The sequence below is a fragment of the Hippoglossus hippoglossus genome, chromosome 4, assembly GCF_009819705.1.
Source record: "Hippoglossus hippoglossus isolate fHipHip1 chromosome 4, fHipHip1.pri, whole genome shotgun sequence".
Taxonomy (NCBI): domain Eukaryota; kingdom Metazoa; phylum Chordata; class Actinopteri; order Pleuronectiformes; family Pleuronectidae; genus Hippoglossus; species Hippoglossus hippoglossus.
Genome location: NC_047154.1, coordinates 24,289,021 through 24,309,687, shown reverse-complemented (window position 1 = coordinate 24,309,687; position 20,667 = coordinate 24,289,021). Strand labels below are relative to the sequence as shown.

Genomic DNA, 20,667 nt, shown 5'->3' with positions numbered 1-20,667 from the left:
TCCTGCTTTTGTTTATTGGACAGAGCGATGTTTTGCACTGGGTTTGTGCTGTGAAAGGACCAGTGAGCTAATGTCAATCATCAGAACGGTTAATTTATACCTATTTAATGCCTGATAGACTCCCTAAAGAAGGCCTTTAGCTGTATGTGGTGCTTATAATGAGCGGAGCTGATGTCGATTGGGTTTTAATTTGAAGCGTCACACAGAGCACACATTATGTCAAGTGTCTGAGGAAAAGACTTAAAAGGTTTTGTTTTTATTTCTCTTATTCTATATGAAGTATTTGTTCCACCCTGGTACGTGTCTGTCTTTACCTCAGATGTAACCATGTATACACTCGTCAGTGTTTTTGGTGAAGACCATTTACAGAGGAATCGTATGTTTTACTCTTCCTCATTGTTTACTATGCAAAGTCCTGGGAAATAAACCTTCTGTTTCTATTTATACGACTTCGTCCTCTTTTCATGTGGTATAATCTATATATTTGCTCCTCCCTCTAACAACCACACATTTATATACAGGCACAGGTGTTTGTTCAACTCAAACTAGATTGTGGGGTGAACTTAATATTTCATTTCTGCTGCTGGCCTTCACCAGCAGCACTTGTTTTCAACCTGATGTCAACAACATCGAATGACACCAGATGACAGATCACGTCTCTTTTTAACGTACTAATGAAACCATTTGTTTTAAAGTCACGCTGTCATCCGTCCATTCAGCATCCAGCCTTCATCCATCAAAAAACGACAGAGGCCTCTCTCCCCCCTTTTCCTCTGCAGCTCCCTCCAGACTCAGCCAATTAAAATAGTTTAAGTGTTTCTAGAAGCGGTCTGGAACTAATTAGATAGGATTCCTCCTACACGGACATCGCCGCTCAAACAGCACCAGCACGCCGCTTTTAAAGGCCAACTTTATTGGTTTGACCCACATCGTTGGCAGGTCCCCGGGCGTTCGTGTTCCCAGGTTTACAAAGATGTTGTTTCGGGCCCGGAGAACATTCTGCATGAGGCCGATGGCCAGACGACTGAAAGGAGGGGAGACAAAGCTGGCCTGTTCAGGAGGAGGAGGGTGAGCAAAGGGCATGAAAGGAGTGAGCCAAGGAGAGGGAGTGAGGATGGAAAAGGGGAGGAGGAAATTGGAGGAAGGGGAGGATGGGAGGAGAAGCAGGGGGCTCAGTTTCCATCTCTCACCGCAGGACATCTGTGTGTGGTTTAAATGCAAACCAGAGTTTCTCCTGAGAGTGAGGAGCAAGCAGCAGCATGGCCGGTCGGTGAGTCAAACCTTTCCTTTGCTTCTCTCCAAACAGCTTTTCAAGATTCACATGTCTTTGTTTCCAAGAGGGTGAAGTAAGAGGAAGCAGCTTCCAGTGGTTGTTTTGCTGTGAGACACAGAGATTCAGCGAGTCAGAGACGTGCAGGGATTCCTCTGCTTCATCTCTTCACTGCAAAGGGACGAGAAACCGAACTAAACTCTGAGTTACGACACAAAATTCCAGAAAAAGTTTTTTTTTTTCAGATGCAGCAGTGAGAAAGACTTTCAGCTGTTTTAGTTTAGTTGGAGTTTTGTATAATCAACTGAACTAAAACTGATTTCCAAAATCCTGCAGACAAGTATTTAGCATTTTACACCAACATTTAATCGGCTGTTGAGTAGATATGCTCATTGTTTCAGGACTCACTACTTAAACCAATAAACTAGACTAAAACTGCTCAAATTACATGACAACAAAGCAACCTGTGATATAATCAAATTCTTGTGTTGTCTTCAAGGTTTATATTGAACTTTCTGACTCAGTTGAGTATTTATCTGCACCGATCGGTTCCTGCACACATGAAATTCAAAGATTAACTAACTTAACTGTGTCTTTAAAACAAGTTTCTCTGTCTCTGTTCTGTTTCTGTTTTCCTCTCCAGAGTGGAGCATCCTGCTGCAGGCTACAAGAAGATCTTTGAGACAGTGGAGGAGCTGAATGAGCCAATACCTGCAAAGATCACAGGTACACACACACACACACACACACACACACACACACACACACACACACACACACAAAGCCACAGAAACACAAGCCCAGACATACACACACACACAACACACACACACACACACACACAGGCCCAGACATACACACACAACACACACTCATACACAGGCCCAGACACACACACACACACACAAGCGGGCTCAGACATACACACACACACACACACACACATACAAGCAGGCTCAGACACACACACACACACACACACACACACACACACATACAAAGCCACAGACACACAAGCCCAGACATACACACACACACACACACACACACACACACACACACACACACACACAACACACACTCATACACAGGCCCAGACATACACACACACACACACACACACACACACACACACACACACACACACACACAACACACACTCATACACACACACACACACACACACACACACACACACACACACACACACACACAGGCCCAGACATACACACACACACAACACACACACACACACACAGGCCCAGACATACACACACAACACACAACACACACTCATACACAGGCCCAGACACACACACACACACACACAGGCCCAGACATACTGTACAACAACACTTAAAATAATAAAACAAATAATAATCATCCAATAATCATTTGTTTGTTTGTTCACATTCTTCACATCATTGAATACTTTGTGTGTGTGTGTGTGTGTGTGTGCAGGTGTGATACCATCATGGCTGGGGGGCAGTCTCCTCAGGATGGGTCCGGGTCTTTTCGAGATCGGGGGGGAACCTTTCAACCACCTGTTTGATGGACAGGCTCTGCTGCACAAGTTTGACATGAAGGATGGAAAGGTGACCTACTACAGGAAGTAAGAATACAGTACCTTTCAAAATAAGAGCACATTAAAACACTTTTAAACATGTTTCTGTGATGGAAATTCATCTTGAGATTTGAAATAATGAAATTCTCAGACTGGAGTTGCCTTTGAGTCTTTATAATAGTCAGCTCTGCAGAGGTTACACAACAAGCACGGGTGCTCAAAATGGAACTGGCCGCAAGTTCACAAAAGCCAGAACTTATACAAAGAGGCGTTTCATAAAACATAATATGAAAAAAGACATGAAAGACATGAGATCATCTGTGTCTGTCCGTCCGCTGTAGCAGTTGGAAGAAAAACATCACCAAATAAGGGCATGCACCCTGTTGATCAAGGTCATAGCAGTGAGACACCACCAAGTAAGGGTTCCATCCTGTCAGGTAGACAGTATCACAGCAGTTAGACACCTGGTCAGGGGGATTTCCAATACCTTAGACACTGGTCAGTTGAATTTTCCACTACATTTCTTTCTCGTAATTTTCTAGTCTAGTCTGCTCTTTATCTTTCCTTTTACTTTAAGTTTACTTGTGAAGTTGTTTTTTAAGTGTGGAGCTGGATATAATCCAGGATTTCTTGAGGGATAAATGCACATTTTCACTATTTTCTCTTCTTGTCACTTGATAAACAAAACATCAGTCACATGTGTCCCATTGTGACTTTTATTATCCTGATGCAGATCCAAACCCCAGTTGCATATTTTCTGATTTACTGTGGTTGCAGAGAGGTATGCAGCTGAGGAAAATCGCTGACTCTAGATTCCTGCAACGTGGGATATTGCTAGAAGAGACAAAAACGATAATCAGACGCAGCTCCTCTTGGAACCAAGACGTTTCACAATCTGTGAAATAACATGTCTGAACAGAAGAGATGCTTGATGCAACAGTTCTCTGTGACGTGTGGGATGTTTGTGCTCAGGTTCATCAGGACAGACGCGTACGTTCGTGCTATGACTGAAAACAGAGTGGTCATCACAGAGTTCGGTACAGCAGCGTATCCCGACCCCTGTAAGAACATCTTCTCCAGGTAACACCACCAGGAGGAAGTTCCACCCTGAAACCACTAACAAGATATAATGTGTTAATTGATGAGTGGTGATGATGTTGTGCAGATCACTTCCTGTCTCTGAGTCTGTGAACAGTATAATTATAGTATATATATTTAAGTTTTGTATTCTGCCTATATATGCTGTAATGTTCACACTGTTTAATAACATCCAGTTTGCTCGCAGTGTTATTTTTACACTGATTTGCTCATAGAAAATCTTCTGTTCAGATTCTTTACTTACTTCAGAGGCATTGAAGTGACTGATAACTGTATGGTGAACGTTTATCCAATCGGTGAAGACTTCTACGCCGTCACAGAGACAAACTACATCACCAAGGTCGACCCTGATTCGCTGGAGACGGTGAAGAAGGTGAGAGCTGACGGGCTACTTTTATTTAATTTCTCCAAATATCGTAAAGTTTTTCTATTTCTGCACCTTTTTCTTTTCTACTTTTGTCATTTTTTCTCCTTTGCTTGTTCTTGTTCTTGTTCTTCTTCTTGTTCTTGTTCTTCTTCTTGTTCTTCTTCTTCTTCTTCTTCTTCTTCTTCTCCTTCTTCTTATGCCCTTTTTTCAGAATAAAATGCAGCTCAATGTGTGTTACATGAAAAATGTAAAACCAATAGCAGCTCAAAAAAAGAAAATATTGTATAAAAGGATGTTCTTAAATCTTAAATCAATATTAAAATAACGATAAAAGAAAACACTGTTGAAATTAATAAAAATTATCATTTATTTCACATGTAAATATGAAGTTAAGAGTTAAGACTTAAATGCAAATAATTACCTTAAAAACTTGCTTTTATTTGTTTTCACTAATAATATATAGAAATAGATGGAATGGACAAATTTTCTATTGTTATGTACAGATTTTTTATTATGTATAGAATTTGAAAATATGATGTAATTTAACAGTTTTTGGTGAACTCACGTCAGGGACCCTCCACCAGCCGGATTCTCTTCTCATTCATCCCCTGTGTTGTGTCTCCATCAGGTGGACCTGTGTAAGTACCTGTCGGTGAACGGGGTGACGGCGCACCCCCACACCGACTCAGACGGAACCGTCTACAACATGGGAAACTGCTTTGGCAAGAACATGAGTCTGGCTTATAACATCGTGAAGATCCCGCCTGCTCAGAGCGGTGAGAGGACGAGCCTGAAGATCACAGGAGGAGATTGAATTGATTTTCTTTTGTCTTTTATTAGTGAATCAACCTTAAGTAATAAAATGGATGTATCATTGATGAAAAGTGAAAAGATAGAGACAGAAAAAGAGAGAGCAACAGAAAAGGGACACAAAGAAAGAATGACAGAAAAGAGGTAAAAGGGTTAGAATGAACAAAGATATAATTGAGTATGAGATAAAGAAAATTGAATTAAATAAGAAAAGGGAGAATCCCATAAGAGATATGTTGCGATTGTGTGATACCTTCAATAGCTCCTGATACTAAATGGACCCATTTTGTTGAGTGGAGAAGAAACAGGCGACTCCAATTAACTTTATTAATGTTTCCTTCTCACTGACTGTGTTTCCAGACAAGTCAGATCCCATAGAGAGATCAGAGGTGGTGGTTCAACTGCCCAGCAGCGAGAGGATGAAACCCTCCTACTTTCACAGGTACCCTGTCATACATCATTATCAGCACACAGATAAACAGCCTCTCTCTCTCTCTCTCTCTCTCTTTCTGTGACACTTTACATTAATAAGACACATGTTCTTCTTCTTCTTCTGCCCGTGTGCTTATGGATCTGCAGCTTCGGTTTGACGGACAACTACTTTGTGTTTGTGGAGCAGCCGGTGAAAATCAACCTGCTCAAGTTCCTGTCGGCTTGGAGCATCAGAGGAGCCTCGTACATGGACTGCTTCGAGTCCAACGAGAGCATGGGGGTAGGCAGGGGCCGGCACAGAGGGGGGGCAGTGGCCAGAAGGAAATCTGAGGCACAAAGTGACCACAAAGAGACACAAATGACCATAAAGAAACACAAAGTGACCGCAAAGAGACACAAATGACCATAAAGAAACACAAAGTGACCGCAAAGAGACACAAAGTGACCACAAAGAGACACAAATGACCATAAAGAGACACAAAGTGACCGCAAAGAGACACAAATGACCATAAAGAGACACAAAGTGACCGCAAAGAGACACAAATGACCATAAAGAAACACAAAGTGACCGCAAAGAGACACAAAGTGACCACAAAGAGACACAAATGACCATAAAGAAACACAAAGTGACCGCAAAGAGACACAAAGTGACCGCAAAGAGACACAAAGTGACCACAAAGAGACACAAAGTGACCACAAAGAGACACAAATGACCATAAAGAAACACAAAGTGACCGCAAAGAGACACAAAGTGACCACAAAGAGACACAAATGACCACAAATAAACACAAAGTGACCGCAAAGAGACACAAAGTGACCACAAAGAGACACAAAGTGACCACAAAGAGACACAAATGACCATAAAGAGACAGAAAATTACTATAAATAGACAGAAAATGACCACAAATAGACAAAACATTTTGACAAAACTACACAAAGGACCAAAACAGAAACAAAATTAAAACAAGTGACACATATATTTTGTGTCTCTTGTCTGTGTCCTGACGCTCATTGTCTTATAATCTGTCCGCGGCTGTAGGTCAATTAAAGATGGAAGTAGCTGGTAGCATGGTTTTCATGTTTAGACTCAGTGTTAACCCTCCTCTGGTGTATGAAGAGAAGTGCATGTTACACGTGACCTCACATGTATGTTCACACACATCCATGTGTCTGTAGACGTGGTTCCACCTGGCCACCAGAGACCCAGCAGGTCACATGAGCAGCCACAAGTTCAGAACCTCAGCTTTCAACCTCTTCCACCACATCAACGCCTACGAGGACGAGGGCTTCATCGTGGTCGACCTCTGCACGTGGAAAGGGTGAGTCCGACCCTGTGTGTGTCTCTGTGTGTGTGTGTGTGTGTGTGTGTGTGTGCTTTATGTGTAGTCATTGTATCCCCTCTCTCTGTGCAGTTATGACTTTGTGTATGACTACCTGTACCTGGCCAACCTGAGGCAGGAGTGGGAGGAGGTGAAGAAAGCAGCGATGAGAGCTCCTCAGCCTGAGGTCAGACGATATGTACTGCCACTGGATTTACACAAAGTGAGTACACACACACACACAAGCACACACACACACACACACACACACACACACAAGCACACACACACCTCGTCCTATCAGAGGATCATAAAATCGTAAAAGACTAAATAGAAAATCAGCATCTTTATAAATGGATCCCATGTGTGACCGCAGCGTTTTGTGTGACTCTGCATTTCTGTCACAGCGTTCCACAGCTTCACCACACCTTTCTCACACTCCACATATACAAGTGTGTATTCATATCTGTGTGTGTGTGTGTGTGTGTGTGTGTGTGTGTGTGTGTGTGTGTGTGTGTGTGTGTGTGTGTGTGTGTGTGTGTGTGTGTGTGTGTGTGTGTGTGTGTGTGTTCAGGAGGAGCAGGGGAAGAATCTGGTGTCTCTGTCCTACACCACAGCTACTGCTGTCCTTAACAGTGATGGAACTGTCTGGCTCGAACCTGAAGTTCTGTTTTCTGGACCAAGACTAGGTGAGACACACACACACACACACACACACACACACACACACACACACACACACACACACACACACACACACACACACACACACACACACACACACACACACACACACACACACACACATGTTCTTACCTGGATGATGTCCGTCCTTGTTTTGACTGTGTCAGCGTCTCTCAGCCTTTGAGTTTCCACAGATTAACTACTCTCTGTGTCGGGGGAAGAAATATTCCTTCGCCTACGGACTGGGGCTCAACCACTTCATCCCTGACAGGGTAAGAGATGGAGGAGACAAATATCAGTGTGTAGTGTGTGTGTGTGTGTGTGTGTGTGTGTGTGTGTTGTGCTGATTAAAGCTGCTGGTGTTATTGTTGATCTGCTGCAGATCGTCAAACTGAACGTTCAGACCAAAGAGACGTGGGTGTGGCAGGAGGAAGACTGTTACCCGTCAGAGCCACTGTTTGTACAAACACCTGGAGCCACACAGGAGGACGACGGTAGGACACACACACACACACACACACACAGAGAGACACACACACTGAGAAGGTTCTACATAATCCTGTGTGTTTGAACACGTGTGTGTGTGCAGGTGTGCTGCTGAGCATCGTGGTGAAGCCCGGCGCAGAGAGACCAGGTTTGCTGTTGGTGCTGGACGCCATGAATCTGACTGAGCTGGCGAGGGCGGAGGTGGACATCATGATCCCTGTGACTCTGCACGGGATGTACAGACCTGGACCTCAGCTCTCATCCTCATCCTCATCTGAAGAAGACACATAATGAAATTCACTCTGAATGTATTTTCTTTCTACCAAAGCAGATGCTGGAGTAAAATATCTAAAAATGAAGAGATCATGGTTTTATCAATTTACCCACTTACTGAAATATAAGAAAGTTGAATGAAAGTTATCATTATTATCAATTTCTGGGATTTTTCTGGAACATAAACATTTATAAACAACATATCGTTAATGTTATTTCCACTAAAGCCTTCGGCTGAGTTAACAGTGTCTGCTGATTGTAATGTAAAAATACAGTTAGTATTTTCATATAATTATATTTCATAAATAAAATGTGCAGATTTGTGAAACTATCTTTGTAAAGCAAGAGCTACAATTAAATATATACAACATGTTTCTGCAACAGATATTTTATATTGTATTCAGTTTTTACTTTTATATAAATTCAATTTCATAATAATCATTTTACATTGGTAATGATATTGCTTGTAAAAGTGTAGCTGTGTAATGATGTTGTTGTTCACTCTGCAATTAGAACAAAAAGATGTTGAATATGAAGAATCTTTAACAAGAGTTAAAACATGATCCTTAATAACACAGATTCAATTTAAAGTGATCAATAAACAATACACTTATAATTAGGACAATCTAAAAAGAAAACTTATTGTACAAAGAGACTGTTAGTTACTTGTTGAGAACAAGTTTTTAAAAATCTAAGCCAAAGGTCATGAACGGTTCCAATGAGATACAAATGTGTTTCAATCTGCCCCCTGGTGGCCAAGAAAGTGAATTAATTCAGCTTTCATTGTTTTGGAGGAATAATAAAACATGTTCGTTTTTTGTTGGTAGCTTCAATGTAAAAGTATATTACTCTGCTTTTGTTTTAAAAAATAAAACCACAAACATCCAAATTTACTGCAGTGAAAATGTTTAAATTCATAAATCAAAATGTCACCTGTCATATTTGTGGGGTTTTCATTCTGAAGTAAGAGCGACAATCAAACACAAACACCAGCTTTGCGATTTTAAAATGTATTTACACGTTTCATCTTCTTCTATACAAATAAAAAACTGTGATTATTTTACACATATAATTACAAAACACAATTTCTTGCAATGAAGAAAAAAATCCGTTGGACAGATTTATTTGTCAGGTGAAAATCTATTAAATCAAAAACAAACCTCTCCTGAACTGAGTTAAGGCTAAAACAGACAAATGAGCTGCAGTTAGATACTAAATCAATTAGTAATGTGGTGAAGAGCTTCGTTCCCATGTGGACTGAGTGAGTCTCTACTGGTCGAGCTGTAGTGTGCAGAACCTTCATGAACCTGACACATGAGGTGAAGGGGAGAACGAAGGACACAACCAGGACTCTTCACTAAAGAAACCAACAAAACGGTGAGAACTACTTTCCCTACAGAGGCCACATGATTATCCTTCTGGTTTTCATTTCTGACAATGCATCAACAGTAAAAAAAAACTGCCTTGTCAGTTCTGTGACTTTGTGGACTGAATAAGTCAGAGTACGGAGAAGTAGTCATTAGTCTCTGGAGGTGAAAAACTGACTTTAGTAAAGTGTTGTGTGCAAAATGAGACACAACGTCAAGCTTTACATCCATCGTCGTTCAAAACCTCAAACCTTTAAGTGCATTTGATCCATTAGTCACGTAAAATATGACTCTAGAGAATTAGCGTGTGGATATTTTCTGTCTAACACACATGTGGGTATTCAGCACCTATTCTTCATGTTTCAAGTTCCACTCATACTGAAAACAGAACAGAGCTCGGTGTGAATCCTCTTTATACACTGGGAACAGGAAGAACAATAAATGAATCAAATTGATGGACGGATGTCTGTAGTGTCCAGAGAACGTGAGGTGGACGGACGCCTCTACATGCGTAGCAGTGGTTGCTGCACTTTGTCTGTAGAAAGCTGATACTGCTGCTGTCTGATGATGTCCAGACAGTCTCTGAGAACCTGCAAACACATAAACAGAGGAACAACATTAAAAAAGAAATGATTTAAAATCATATTGATGACTGTCGTGTTTTGATGGAGTGAAGCTCTCAGACTCTTTTACCTTCCTGGTGTCCTGAGGCAGAATGACTCCATCGTCCCAGAGCCGCCCAGAGGAGAAGAAAGCTGAACTCTCTTCCTCTAATTGCCGATTCAAGTCGTCCTCCTGCTTCTTCCTCTGCTCTTCCTCCTGCTCACTGTCGGGGGGAAGCAGAGAGCCAGAATGACCCGGAGCCGCCATCGACACTCTGGCGTTGGGCCACAGGAACAGGAAATTAGGGTCAAAGGCCCGTCCACACTGGAGAAGGAAACAAGATTCAAATTGTTAAAGGTTTATAGTATTTACAGCTTTTTTGATTTTAATGATATTGTCTTATCCTTCTTGTTATCTTCTAGTTTTTGTCTTCTTGTTTTTTATCTGTCCTCATGTAGCACTTTGTACCAGCTGTTTTGAAAGGTGCTGCAGAGTTAAAGTGTTTGCTCAGACTCTCACCATGGCGTAGCTGTCAGCGCCGTGGCAACCACCAATCACCACGGTGATTTTGGGGACGGAGGAGCACGCTACTGCTGACAGCATCGAACCCTGAGCCTTCAGACGGTTACTGTTCATCTCCGCCTAGAAGAAAAAACACAGGAAATAAAATAAAGATATAAAACAAATACTTCCCATTCCCTCCAGAGGCCGCTGGCTTTACTTCCTGTATTAAGACATGTACTTGCACAGGCTTGATGAGTTTCACTGGCAGTGAGTACCTGTGTCGTGGAGAGCGTTAGAGCTGCTGTGGGCGCTGTGTTCTGGAGGAAGAGGAGTGGGACGTCTCTCTGGTCACATAGCTGAACAAAATGACTTCCTTTCAGGGCAGCCTGGTACGACAGCTCTCCGTTGTTGGCTACTATCCCCACCAGGTTGCTGAACAGAAAGAAACACGATACATAGTTGATCAGGACCATACATCGACATTTCAACTCTTCATATACACCATATCACAGTCTGTGGTTTATACTGACAGCTGGAATCATTCTTCTATGGCTGCTATGTTAGTTTGAAGAGTATACTTAGTAAAGTTTTGTCCATTATTTTTTTAAATGTTCATAATTAGTCACAAGTACAGGTGTGACAAAATATCTTGGCTTTACCAAACACAATATATGATGTTTTATTTATTTTCTCGTTTTAAAGGGGACATAGCATGCCCATTTTACCACAAGTTGATATGGTTCCTTGGGGTCTTAATGAAATGTCTGTAACATACTTCGGTCAAAATACCACAAGGATCATATAAAACAGCACCCTTTTTACCCTGTATAAAACAGCCCTCCACAGAGTGACCTGTTTTGAGTGCCTGTTCCTTTAAATGCTAATGAGCCAGCTCCCCCCTCCCCCCTCTCCCCCCATGATTTTAAACGATATAAATTACATATTTTATATGATATAAATTATCAAATATGCATCCCATACTTTGTATTCCCCTTGTTGTCCTGGAGTTTTAATTTTCCCAATCACATAATTAAATGTCCCCCTCTGCCCATCCACTACAAGCACACAAGCAGACAGACAGAGAGAGAAAGAGAGGGGTGGGGGGGGGGGGGGGCTATGAAGACCATCATTTACCCCCGAACCCCGACATTCAACGGGTACAACAACAAGCGGAGAAAGCAGAATCGCAGGCTGACCTTATATATACAGTCTATGGGGCTGACCAGCGGAGAAATGCTCGTCCCGTGTGAACAGCCAGGCGGCTGCGCGCTGGAGAACGGCGCTGCGCTGCCTCGCAGCTGCGCTTCCGCATCCGGTGTACCCCGGCGTAACTACTGTACCCCGGCGTAACTACTGTAACCCGGCGTAACTACTGTAACCCGGCGTAACTACTGTAACCCGGCATACAGTAGAGCTGAACACTGCGGAAGTCTTCCACACAGCTGACAGTGTGGAAGACCGCTGCGAGGCAGCGCAGCGCCGTTCTCAAGCGCGCAGCCGCCTGGCTGTTCACACGGGACGAGCATTTCTCCGCGCTGGTCAGCCCCATAGACTGTATATATAAGGTCAGCCCGCGATTCTGCTTTCTCCGCTTGTTGTTGTACCCGTTGAATGTCGGGGTTCGGGGGTTACAGTAGCGCTGAACACTGCGGAAGTCTTCCACACTGCTGGCTGTGTGGCGCTGACACAAATTCCAGCTCACGCACGGGAGAGCGAGCGGTCGCTCCCGAGCAGCTGCTGCAGCCTCCCGGTCCCAACGATCCAGACAAATGCCACATGTGAGTGAATCGCGGACTGACCAGCGGAGAAATGCTCGTCCCGTGTGAACAGCCCGGCTGCGTGCTTGGGAACGGCGCTGCGCTGCCTCGCTGAGTCCGGTGTAAACCCGGAAGTAACGAGTGTGGGGGGTGGGGGGGGGTGGGCCAAGACCATGTAGGGAGACTTCCAGTTCCTTGTTACGACACAATACCCAGGAAGCGCAATCGAGTCGCTCAAGCATGACGTTTCTGACTTAGAGGAACTATAACAAAACGCGCGAGTGTTTTTTCCCCAGAGTTTTTGGGTTGGTAGACATGCCAGATACCCACATTAACCTGTAGAAGCACTAACAAAGTGGAATTTGCATGCTATGTCCCCTTTAATTGTGATAATCAAAACAGTATATATGTATATTTTGTGAATGAGCTTTTGGTCATTGGGGTGTGTTCATTGCTGATGATGTAACATTTGGTCAGTGTTTGCATTTCCTGATCTGCGGAGAGTTTTTATGGAGTAGTAGAAAAGATGCGACGCCCTCTAACCTTGTCAAACAACCACAAAAGAATCAATGTGTGTGCACACGTCTTTTACCCATGAATCTTTGCAAAGCCGGTGATCAGAGTGGTTCCAAAACGAGCTTTAAACTCCTGGAAGCGGCTCCCGTCCGTCAGCCGACTGATGACCTGCACAGAAACCACCAGCTGTTATCTACACAGAACCATGACTCAGTGAGACAGTGTATTTGTGGCTGTTATGTGTGTTTGTGCATTTTGTACCATTTTAACATCCAGACTATGGTTATAACTCAGTGGAGCGAGTCCCAGAAGATCCTCTGAACTGTACAGAGGCTCCTCCTCTGCTTTCCTCTTCTTCATCTTCTCCTCATCCTCCTCCTCTTCCTCAGGCAGCTGGAAATTGAGGGTGGAAACTATGTTTCTGGTGTAATCGTACGCCTCCTTTTCATCCCAGGCAAAATGATCCACACAGCCACTCACTCTGAAACCAGAAGATAAATCAACCCGATGATGCATCTGTACTCAAATTAACTCATCTTGTTATTCAAAGGCAATCATCTCATTTTGAAATCCTGTTCCAAGACTCGTGAGGGTTGGTTTGATTTATGGACCTACTCAGCATGAAGCTTGGCTCCTCCCAGGTCCTCTGGTGTCACTTCCTCTCCTGTGGCGGCCTTGACAAGCGGCGGTCCTCCCAGGAATATCGTCCCTATCCGGTGCACCATCACTGCCTCCTCAGCCATAGTGGGGATGTAAGCTCCACCCGCTGTGCATGACCCACACACCACTGACACCTGTAGGATCATTAGTTTGACAGATTAATTCGTAAATTGTAAGAGGTGTGGCTTTATCAAACTTTAATGCAGATTTGTCACCTGTGGGATCTTCATGGCAGACATGATGGCTTCATTATAGAAAGTTCTTCCTCCCTGGTTCTTATCCGGAAAGATCTCTGACTGGATGTTTACACAAACAGGGAATTAGGAACTCAAACAGCAGTCACTTACTAGTCTTACTTACTAGTCACATATTATTAAACCTGAGGTGTGTGTGTGTGTGTGTGTGTGTGTGTGTGTGTGTGTGTGTGTGTGTGTGTGTGTGTGTGTGTGTGTGTGTGTGTGTGTGTGTGTGTGTGTGTGTGTGTGTGTGTCACCTGCAGTGGTAGGAAAGCTCCTCCAGAGTCGACCAGGTAAACACAAGGCAGGCGGTTCAGAATCGCCACTTCTTGTGCTCTTAGTTGCTTCTTCACTGTGATTGGATACGCTGTGCCGCCTTTCACTGTGGCATCGTTGGCAATGAACACACACCATAGACCACAGATCCTGCCGATACCTGGACACACATGTAATGTAAAGGGTCACAAGCTATGGATGTTGAATAATGAATATGAATAAATTGCAGTGAGCGGTTCCTGACCAGTCAGACAGCCGGCTGATGGGATGTCCCCGTAAGGCAGACCCAGACCCGCGAATGGTGACAGCTCTAGAAAATCGTCATCATCCAGCAGGAGGCGCAGACGATCCCTGACCAGTAGCTTCTTGTTTCTTTTTGTGTGCCTAGCAATGGCATTCTCCCCCCCGCCTTTCATCACCTTCTCACTCAACTCGATGAACCTAACAAGAAATAGATGAGATAAATGTTGTGAATTTACATGATAAATAACGCAGTAGGGGAGAAATCAGCTGTTGGAACTTACTTCTTATGGCAGGCGTTGCTGTTTCGGAGGTTAGCTTCATATACATGTTGTTGGATGGGCTGCAGGGGGAGCTCCAGCACTGGGAAGGCACTGGGTAGAGATTTCCTCCTCTTCACTACAGAGCTCATACAACGAACTGAGCACGTCCAGCGCTGCTCAGTCAACCTGTAACACAAGATTCATACATGAGGAGTGACAGCTGCAGAGGGGTATCTGAAATGTGAGTTGAAGAAACTAAAATGGCTGTTGCAGATTGATCAGATAGCAACAGATAGAACCAGAGCACATCCTCGTATATAAGTCTCATTTAGTTTATAGTTCAGTAGTTCTTCAGATGTAGTCACCTGCGATGTCTGTCTTCTGTTATGTTCTTTAAAACCCAAGATGGCGACAGGGTGAAAGGAGGCACCAAAGCAGGACACACTCTCCCTCCACTACACAAACACAAACGTTGGGTGTTCAGTCGTCAATCAGGAGCAGTTGTTATGGGAACAGAACACATAAGAGCTGGCAAAAATCGGTCTTTAAACTTAAAAGAAATAATGTGACATTTATCGTGATCATTATCGATACCGACAATTTTTTTTAAATCTTTGTTTCGGCCATGACCTCCAGGCTTAATCACTATAATTTTCGCTTTAATATAATTTAGCCAAAATTCTTTCCCAAGAGCCTCCAGTAGAAACCTTCAGAGGCTAAATGCTGCCTTCAGTTGGGGCTGGGAAATAAAACAACATCAATAATTAATGGGATATAATTTATATTAATAGCAACATGAGAAAGGTTCGATACATATCAATATATTACTCATGCATCGTGCACAGTGTGGAGGTATAACACATAATTGATCGACCCATGATTTGTAAACTATGTTGCTGTTTATCAAGTGTTTGTCATTCTCATTAAGAAGAATTTAAAGCTACAACCTTCACCAAGGTTTGTCCCTGACCTTCAGACCTTATCGCTATAATTTGTCACTTTATTGTAATAAAACTATTCTGCTTCTACTTCTGCAGTAAAAACTTTTAGAGGCTAAATGCTACCCTCAGTTTTGAATGGTGGTGTTTAGCTGCATCTTCAGCTGAGGAGAGGTTTTCACATTCACTCCTCCTGTTTGTTATAATCCTTCACGTTTTACTCAACACTAGTTTACTAATATAACTAACTAATATACAGAGGAGGAGTCGCGTGCACTTGACCTGAAGTTATTAGCTAACTGTGTTTACAGTAAGAAAAGTGTGTCAAAGGTCAAGAGACGCTCTGACAACTGTGAGAAAACATGGACTCAAAGAACAAGAAGCGGTTCTCACCTCGTCAGGCAGCGGAGCATGTTTGTTTCTGACTGAATAATAAATAAAATACAGGAAAACTGCACAACTCCAGTGTCTGAAGACCACAAGGAAAATAATCACAACATCACCATTCAGCCAGAGCATCTACTTCCTCTTGAGTAAGAAGGCTGGACGGCTCGAGGTAAAAACGCTCTATCGCCACCTATAGTCGTGGATGTGTAACAACAGGGGAGCCCAAAAGTGGTCATCCCACAGAAATGGTTTCAGTTGAGTGGAATATGAGATGTATTGTTGCCTTATAGATATTTAAACAGGTACAAATGTCTGGATTTGTTACAATCTATATCGTGAGGATAACATGGCTATCTATCTATGTATCTGTGCATCTGTGCATCTGTGCATCTGTGTTTCTATCTATGTATCTGTGCATCTGTGTTTCCATCTGTGCATCTGTGCATCTGTGTTTCTATCTATGTATCTGTGTTTCTATCTATGTATCTGTGTATCTGTGTATCTGTGTATCTATCTATCTATCTATCTATCTATCTATCTATCTATCTATCTATCTATCTATCCATCCATCCATCCATCCATCTAATGATTGCAGCTGTAATGACTCATCTTGACCAGGAGAGGAAGCTGCTCCACCTACTCATTGACAGTTTATTGTTCCACCAATAAGGGGTTAGGGTGAGGTGCTTTAAGTATTCAGACAAATATTGGGTGTTTTAAAATGACTTTATTTACATTAGAGAGAGTTATTTGTAAAATGTCTGTACAGGCCTGTACAGGAGCAAGAAGCCTGTTGATGAGTTAAAAGTAGAAACCTTGTGATACCTTATATCTTAAATGACAAAACAAATAGTCTGCAAAAATACATACTATGATAATTTTATAGGAGATAAAGCACCCTATTATGAAGCCATTATACCAAGATACTCACAGGTTCTATAGACTTTAAATTCAAGGTATTATAAAAAAAAACATAATTTTGCCTTGTAGTTTTCATTTATCACACGAGAGAGCTCAACGCACTACGAATTAAGAAAAAACATGCAAATAGAAAAAACATGTGCAGATTAAGAAAACAACTTCATCAGTTTGACGACACAAAAGTCACAACGCATGCAAATACAGAAACGCGCTGCAAATCACGAAAACGACCACGGAAATGTTTCCAGGGGACCATTTCTGGCTGTGATTTGTGAAGTTCCATCACAGCTGACGAGTAGCAGACTTCAATAACTTCCCGAAACATTTCTGGTGTCATTTTCGCTATTTGCAGTGTCGTCAATTTTATATTTTCTCAAATTGTATATGTATTTTCTATTTGCACGTGTTTTCTTAATTTGCAGTGCGTTGAGCTGTCTCGGCCACCGTAAAATACACCATCAGAAAAGTTAAAGGAAAGACTTCAGTCCGTGTTTTAGTTTTTTCTTATTGCGTTTTTACTCTATTTGATCATAATATTTATTCATCAATCTATTCATTTGTGCAATTTCATTTAGTGGGGTGGGGTGGGGGGGCTGTGCGGTTAGGGGCCCCCGGTGTGCGCGGCCCTGCTGGTCCTGGAGAAGGAGGAGTGTTAGTCGGCGGACAGTCAGGCAGGAGGACCGCAGTCCCGACGGCAGTTTTGGAGGCACCGAGCGGGATAAAACTGCGTCCAATACGGGGAGAACCCAGCAGGGATAATCCGACATGAGTTGGGGAACGGAGCTCTGGGTACGTGTAACGTCTTCTCTGCGTGTTTTCGACTTGTTTCGCCTTTGACACGGACAACACGGAGACTCCCGGAGCGGAAGGAAGGTGCCGTGTTACCTGCTAGCCGCTAACGCTCATGCTAGCCGGCGAGGCTAACGAGGCTAAAGCTAATCTGTGGTGGTGGTGGTGGTGCACCTCAGCGGCGCTGACAGCGGAACAATAGGCAGGGAGGTGTGCAGACACCGGCGGGCTCTTCCACCCGCTTCCCCTCTTGTCCAACTTCCACAATGTCCACGCTGCTGCTGCTGCTGGTGGTTTTTCCCCCTTTGCGTGACTGGCAAGTTGGGAAGTTGCATCTTGTCGGTGTTTTTGTTCCGTGTCACACCCTGTTTGAAAGGGAAGCTGGCCGGCGGCAGGGTGGAGGACCGCCGGGGCAGGGAGAACCTCCATCCCGCTCCGTCCCTCCACCGACGTTGGTGTCTCACGTTAACGTGTCTCTTTGTTGCCCCCCCACCCCCCCCCCCAATCTTTTGTCTTGACCTCCGTGCGATCAAAGAGGACACATGTGTGTTTATATATCACACACAGCCTCTTTCTACACATTCAAACTCAACGATGAGCTCAACTACCCTCACATATTGAAGGTGTTAGTCTCTAAATGCTGCTGCTCTGATTCTAACAGGGACTGAATGTCTGCATCAGCCACCTCCTCTCAGAATTGGTATTAGAATGGTGTGTCATGTTTTTTTTGTTTTTTTTGCAGCATTGGGTTAAGTTGGGGAAGATGTGTTTAAATATGAGATATGATTCACAGGAGGTTGAGCTCCTGTGTGTGTGTGTGTGTGTGTGTGTGTGTGTGTGTGTGTGTGTGTGTGTTTTTGGGGTGTTGGCCATCACGAGCTGTTGTAACCAGAGAGCAGCATCCCCCCCTGTGAGTGTGTGTGTTTGTGTGTGTGTGTGTGTGTGCTTCACCTCCCAGTGATGAGACTCCTCTGCTTGATCTCATTGGTTATTATCTGTAGTGTAAAATAAGCTTTTCTCCTCTGTCAGGAGTTGTCTGTGTTGCTGTACCCTCATTCATTCAGGTTTTCCATTCACGTTTTCTTTGCTTCTGGGTATAACATATGGGGATACAGTCACGAGTGTGAGTTTGTGATCCCAGTTAGACGGATGGAGAGACTGGCGAGTGTATACGAGTACAACACTTCCAGAGAAACTTAGATTTGTTAATAGTTCTTTTCTAAAGGTATGAAAAAAAGACCCAGGATGTTTCTTTTATCACTAAGCTAAGTTTAAGTTTTCAAATGGTTTCTGTTATCAGACTAACAGTCCATGTCCCAGAGATATTAAAGTTACAATGATACAGCACAGAGAAAACCAACCAGTCCTCCCATTAGAGAGATTCTTGCCAGTCATTGTTTGTCAATCAACTAATTGACTGTACATTTTAGTCCTCTCTGTTGTTAACACACCTTTTTTCCCAGCAGCCATTTTGACACAAACTAGTAGGTAAACAAAGGTATTACTAATCACGTTAAATAAGGCTCAATCTAAATGCAGCATAACCTTAATTAATGTTATTAGGAATACCTGCTAGTTTACCTACTATTGTCAAAGTGGCTGCTGTGAAAAGGGTCTGTTGTGCAGAAATACATCCATAAATATACCATATCTTTTACATGTCTTCTATATGTTCTTAGAAAATAAACCTGGAGAGAAATTATAAATATCGTAAAGGTCAGTAATAACAAAAAAACAGGATCTGGATTTTGTAAAACTTGAAGTGAAACTAATGAACCAGAGATCCGATAAAATAAGTTAAAGGGAAGATTCCAATAATGGAAAATGGATTGACTGAATTCAAAGTGTGAAGTTAAACAGTATTAGCTCATCTCCTCTGCGTCAGTGCTGCAGTGAAGCCGAGCCGGCGATGATCTGCTGTGTGGAGACGCTGTCTGACGGAGCGTCATAATCCCCTCAGTCCGCTGATGAGATTAATGTGCGAACGGTCTGATGTCAGATTACACATGATTGGCTGTATGATTACAGATTATTGTCCAGTGGATAAGATGTATACTGTTGACTGGCGGTTGTGCTTTACACATGACTGCCTATATGTTGTCAGTCAGGATGTATTATTTTCTAATTCCATGTTAATCTCCAAAACCTGATTAGTAACTGAGAATATACTGCAGGTTCTGACTAGTTACATCATAGATGTGTGCATCTACTTTGATTCCATTAGAGTACATACACAGTTCAATATTATCGTCAATCTCGATTAATCTGACTAATAATTGTATTTATTATTCTTTTTAAAAAGAGCACATCAACATTGATGCGAATAAATGGCATGAAATTGGGAATAATTCGGAGGCGACACGCCCGACTGTTCACATTAAGCACAAATCAACACTAAACGACGATGTGGCGCTCCTCTTTCATTTCCCTTTAAAGACAAATCTAACTGTGTGCAATGGCAAAAGACAAATATATATAATAAATGGAAAGATAAACAAAATGTGAAGTTAGAAATATGAAGAACAACGCACATTCTAATTGGTATAAGATGTAAATATTGGTCAAAAAACTAAACTAAACCTTAGACAAATCCACCGTTGTCAATATCGCTCAGTGAATATCGCTCAGTGAAATTAATTCTGATGTGAAATCTTTCTACTAAACAAAAAGTTATTTAATTATTTACTTATTTACACAATTTTATGTAGCAGAAACATTTATTTCCTGTCATTCATCTTCCCAGCTCCCAGGCAGCAAACCAATGGACTAATTAATTAATAGACTGCACTCAGAAAGTCTTTGAGTCCACATTTGGCATCTTTACAAACAGTATTATACAGATAAAAAGCATTTAGAGCTTTAAATAGCATTTGTATATTCAGTACAGGTTGGTGCCTCTGCTTTTGC

At 42.6% G+C, this 20,667-nt stretch overlaps 3 protein-coding genes across 7 annotated transcripts in view; 2 read left to right on the top strand and 1 right to left on the bottom strand.

Annotated features, from left to right (window-relative positions):
• Positions 1-1,145: 1,145 nt before the first annotated feature.
• On the top strand, positions 1,146-19,884 carry LOC117760857 (retinal Mueller cells isomerohydrolase-like). 2 transcript variants are annotated; one of them, XM_034584244.1, is made up of 16 exons: positions 1,146-1,270; positions 1,914-1,996; positions 2,732-2,882; positions 3,807-3,914; positions 4,164-4,305; positions 4,928-5,075; positions 5,470-5,551; positions 5,689-5,821; positions 6,718-6,860; positions 6,954-7,083; positions 7,435-7,549; positions 7,722-7,816; positions 7,927-8,038; positions 8,134-8,338; positions 9,081-9,088; positions 19,869-19,884. In XM_034584244.1, exons 1-14 carry the CDS (start codon positions 1,260-1,262, stop codon positions 8,319-8,321), a joined length of 1,641 nt encoding a protein of 546 aa, XP_034440135.1. In that variant the 5' UTR covers positions 1,146-1,259; the 3' UTR covers positions 8,322-8,338; positions 9,081-9,088; positions 19,869-19,884. The 2 variants fall into 2 exon arrangements, with proteins under 2 accessions (XP_034440135.1, XP_034440134.1); XM_034584243.1 differs by lacking the exons at positions 9,081-9,088; positions 19,869-19,884 and having other exon boundaries at positions 8,134-8,673.
• si:ch211-198n5.11 (methylcrotonoyl-coenzyme A carboxylase 2) lies at positions 9,741-16,190 on the bottom strand. Its single transcript, XM_034584242.1, has 13 exons — positions 16,057-16,190; positions 15,091-15,180; positions 14,747-14,911; positions 14,467-14,663; positions 14,204-14,382; positions 13,926-14,006; positions 13,666-13,844; positions 13,312-13,531; positions 13,127-13,218; positions 11,053-11,209; positions 10,793-10,915; positions 10,364-10,597; positions 9,741-10,260 (listed from the first exon to the last, which is right to left on the bottom strand). The coding sequence occupies exons 1-13, from the start codon at positions 16,074-16,076 to the stop codon at positions 10,174-10,176; spliced, it is 1,824 nt and encodes a 607-aa protein (XP_034440133.1). The 5' UTR covers positions 16,077-16,190; the 3' UTR covers positions 9,741-10,173.
• fnbp1l (formin binding protein 1-like) overlaps positions 17,574-20,667 on the top strand; it is a 35,381-nt gene continuing 32,287 nt past the window's right edge. For 3 of the 4 annotated variants that reach the window (XM_034584241.1, XM_034584239.1, XM_034584238.1), the window contains exon 1: positions 17,610-17,760. In XM_034584241.1, coding sequence (XP_034440132.1) covers positions 17,737-17,760 — 24 coding nt within the window. In that variant the 5' untranslated portion in view covers positions 17,610-17,736. Of the gene's footprint in view, positions 17,761-20,667 lie in introns of all 4 variants that reach the window. The other variant, XM_034584240.1, reaches the window with a different exon arrangement.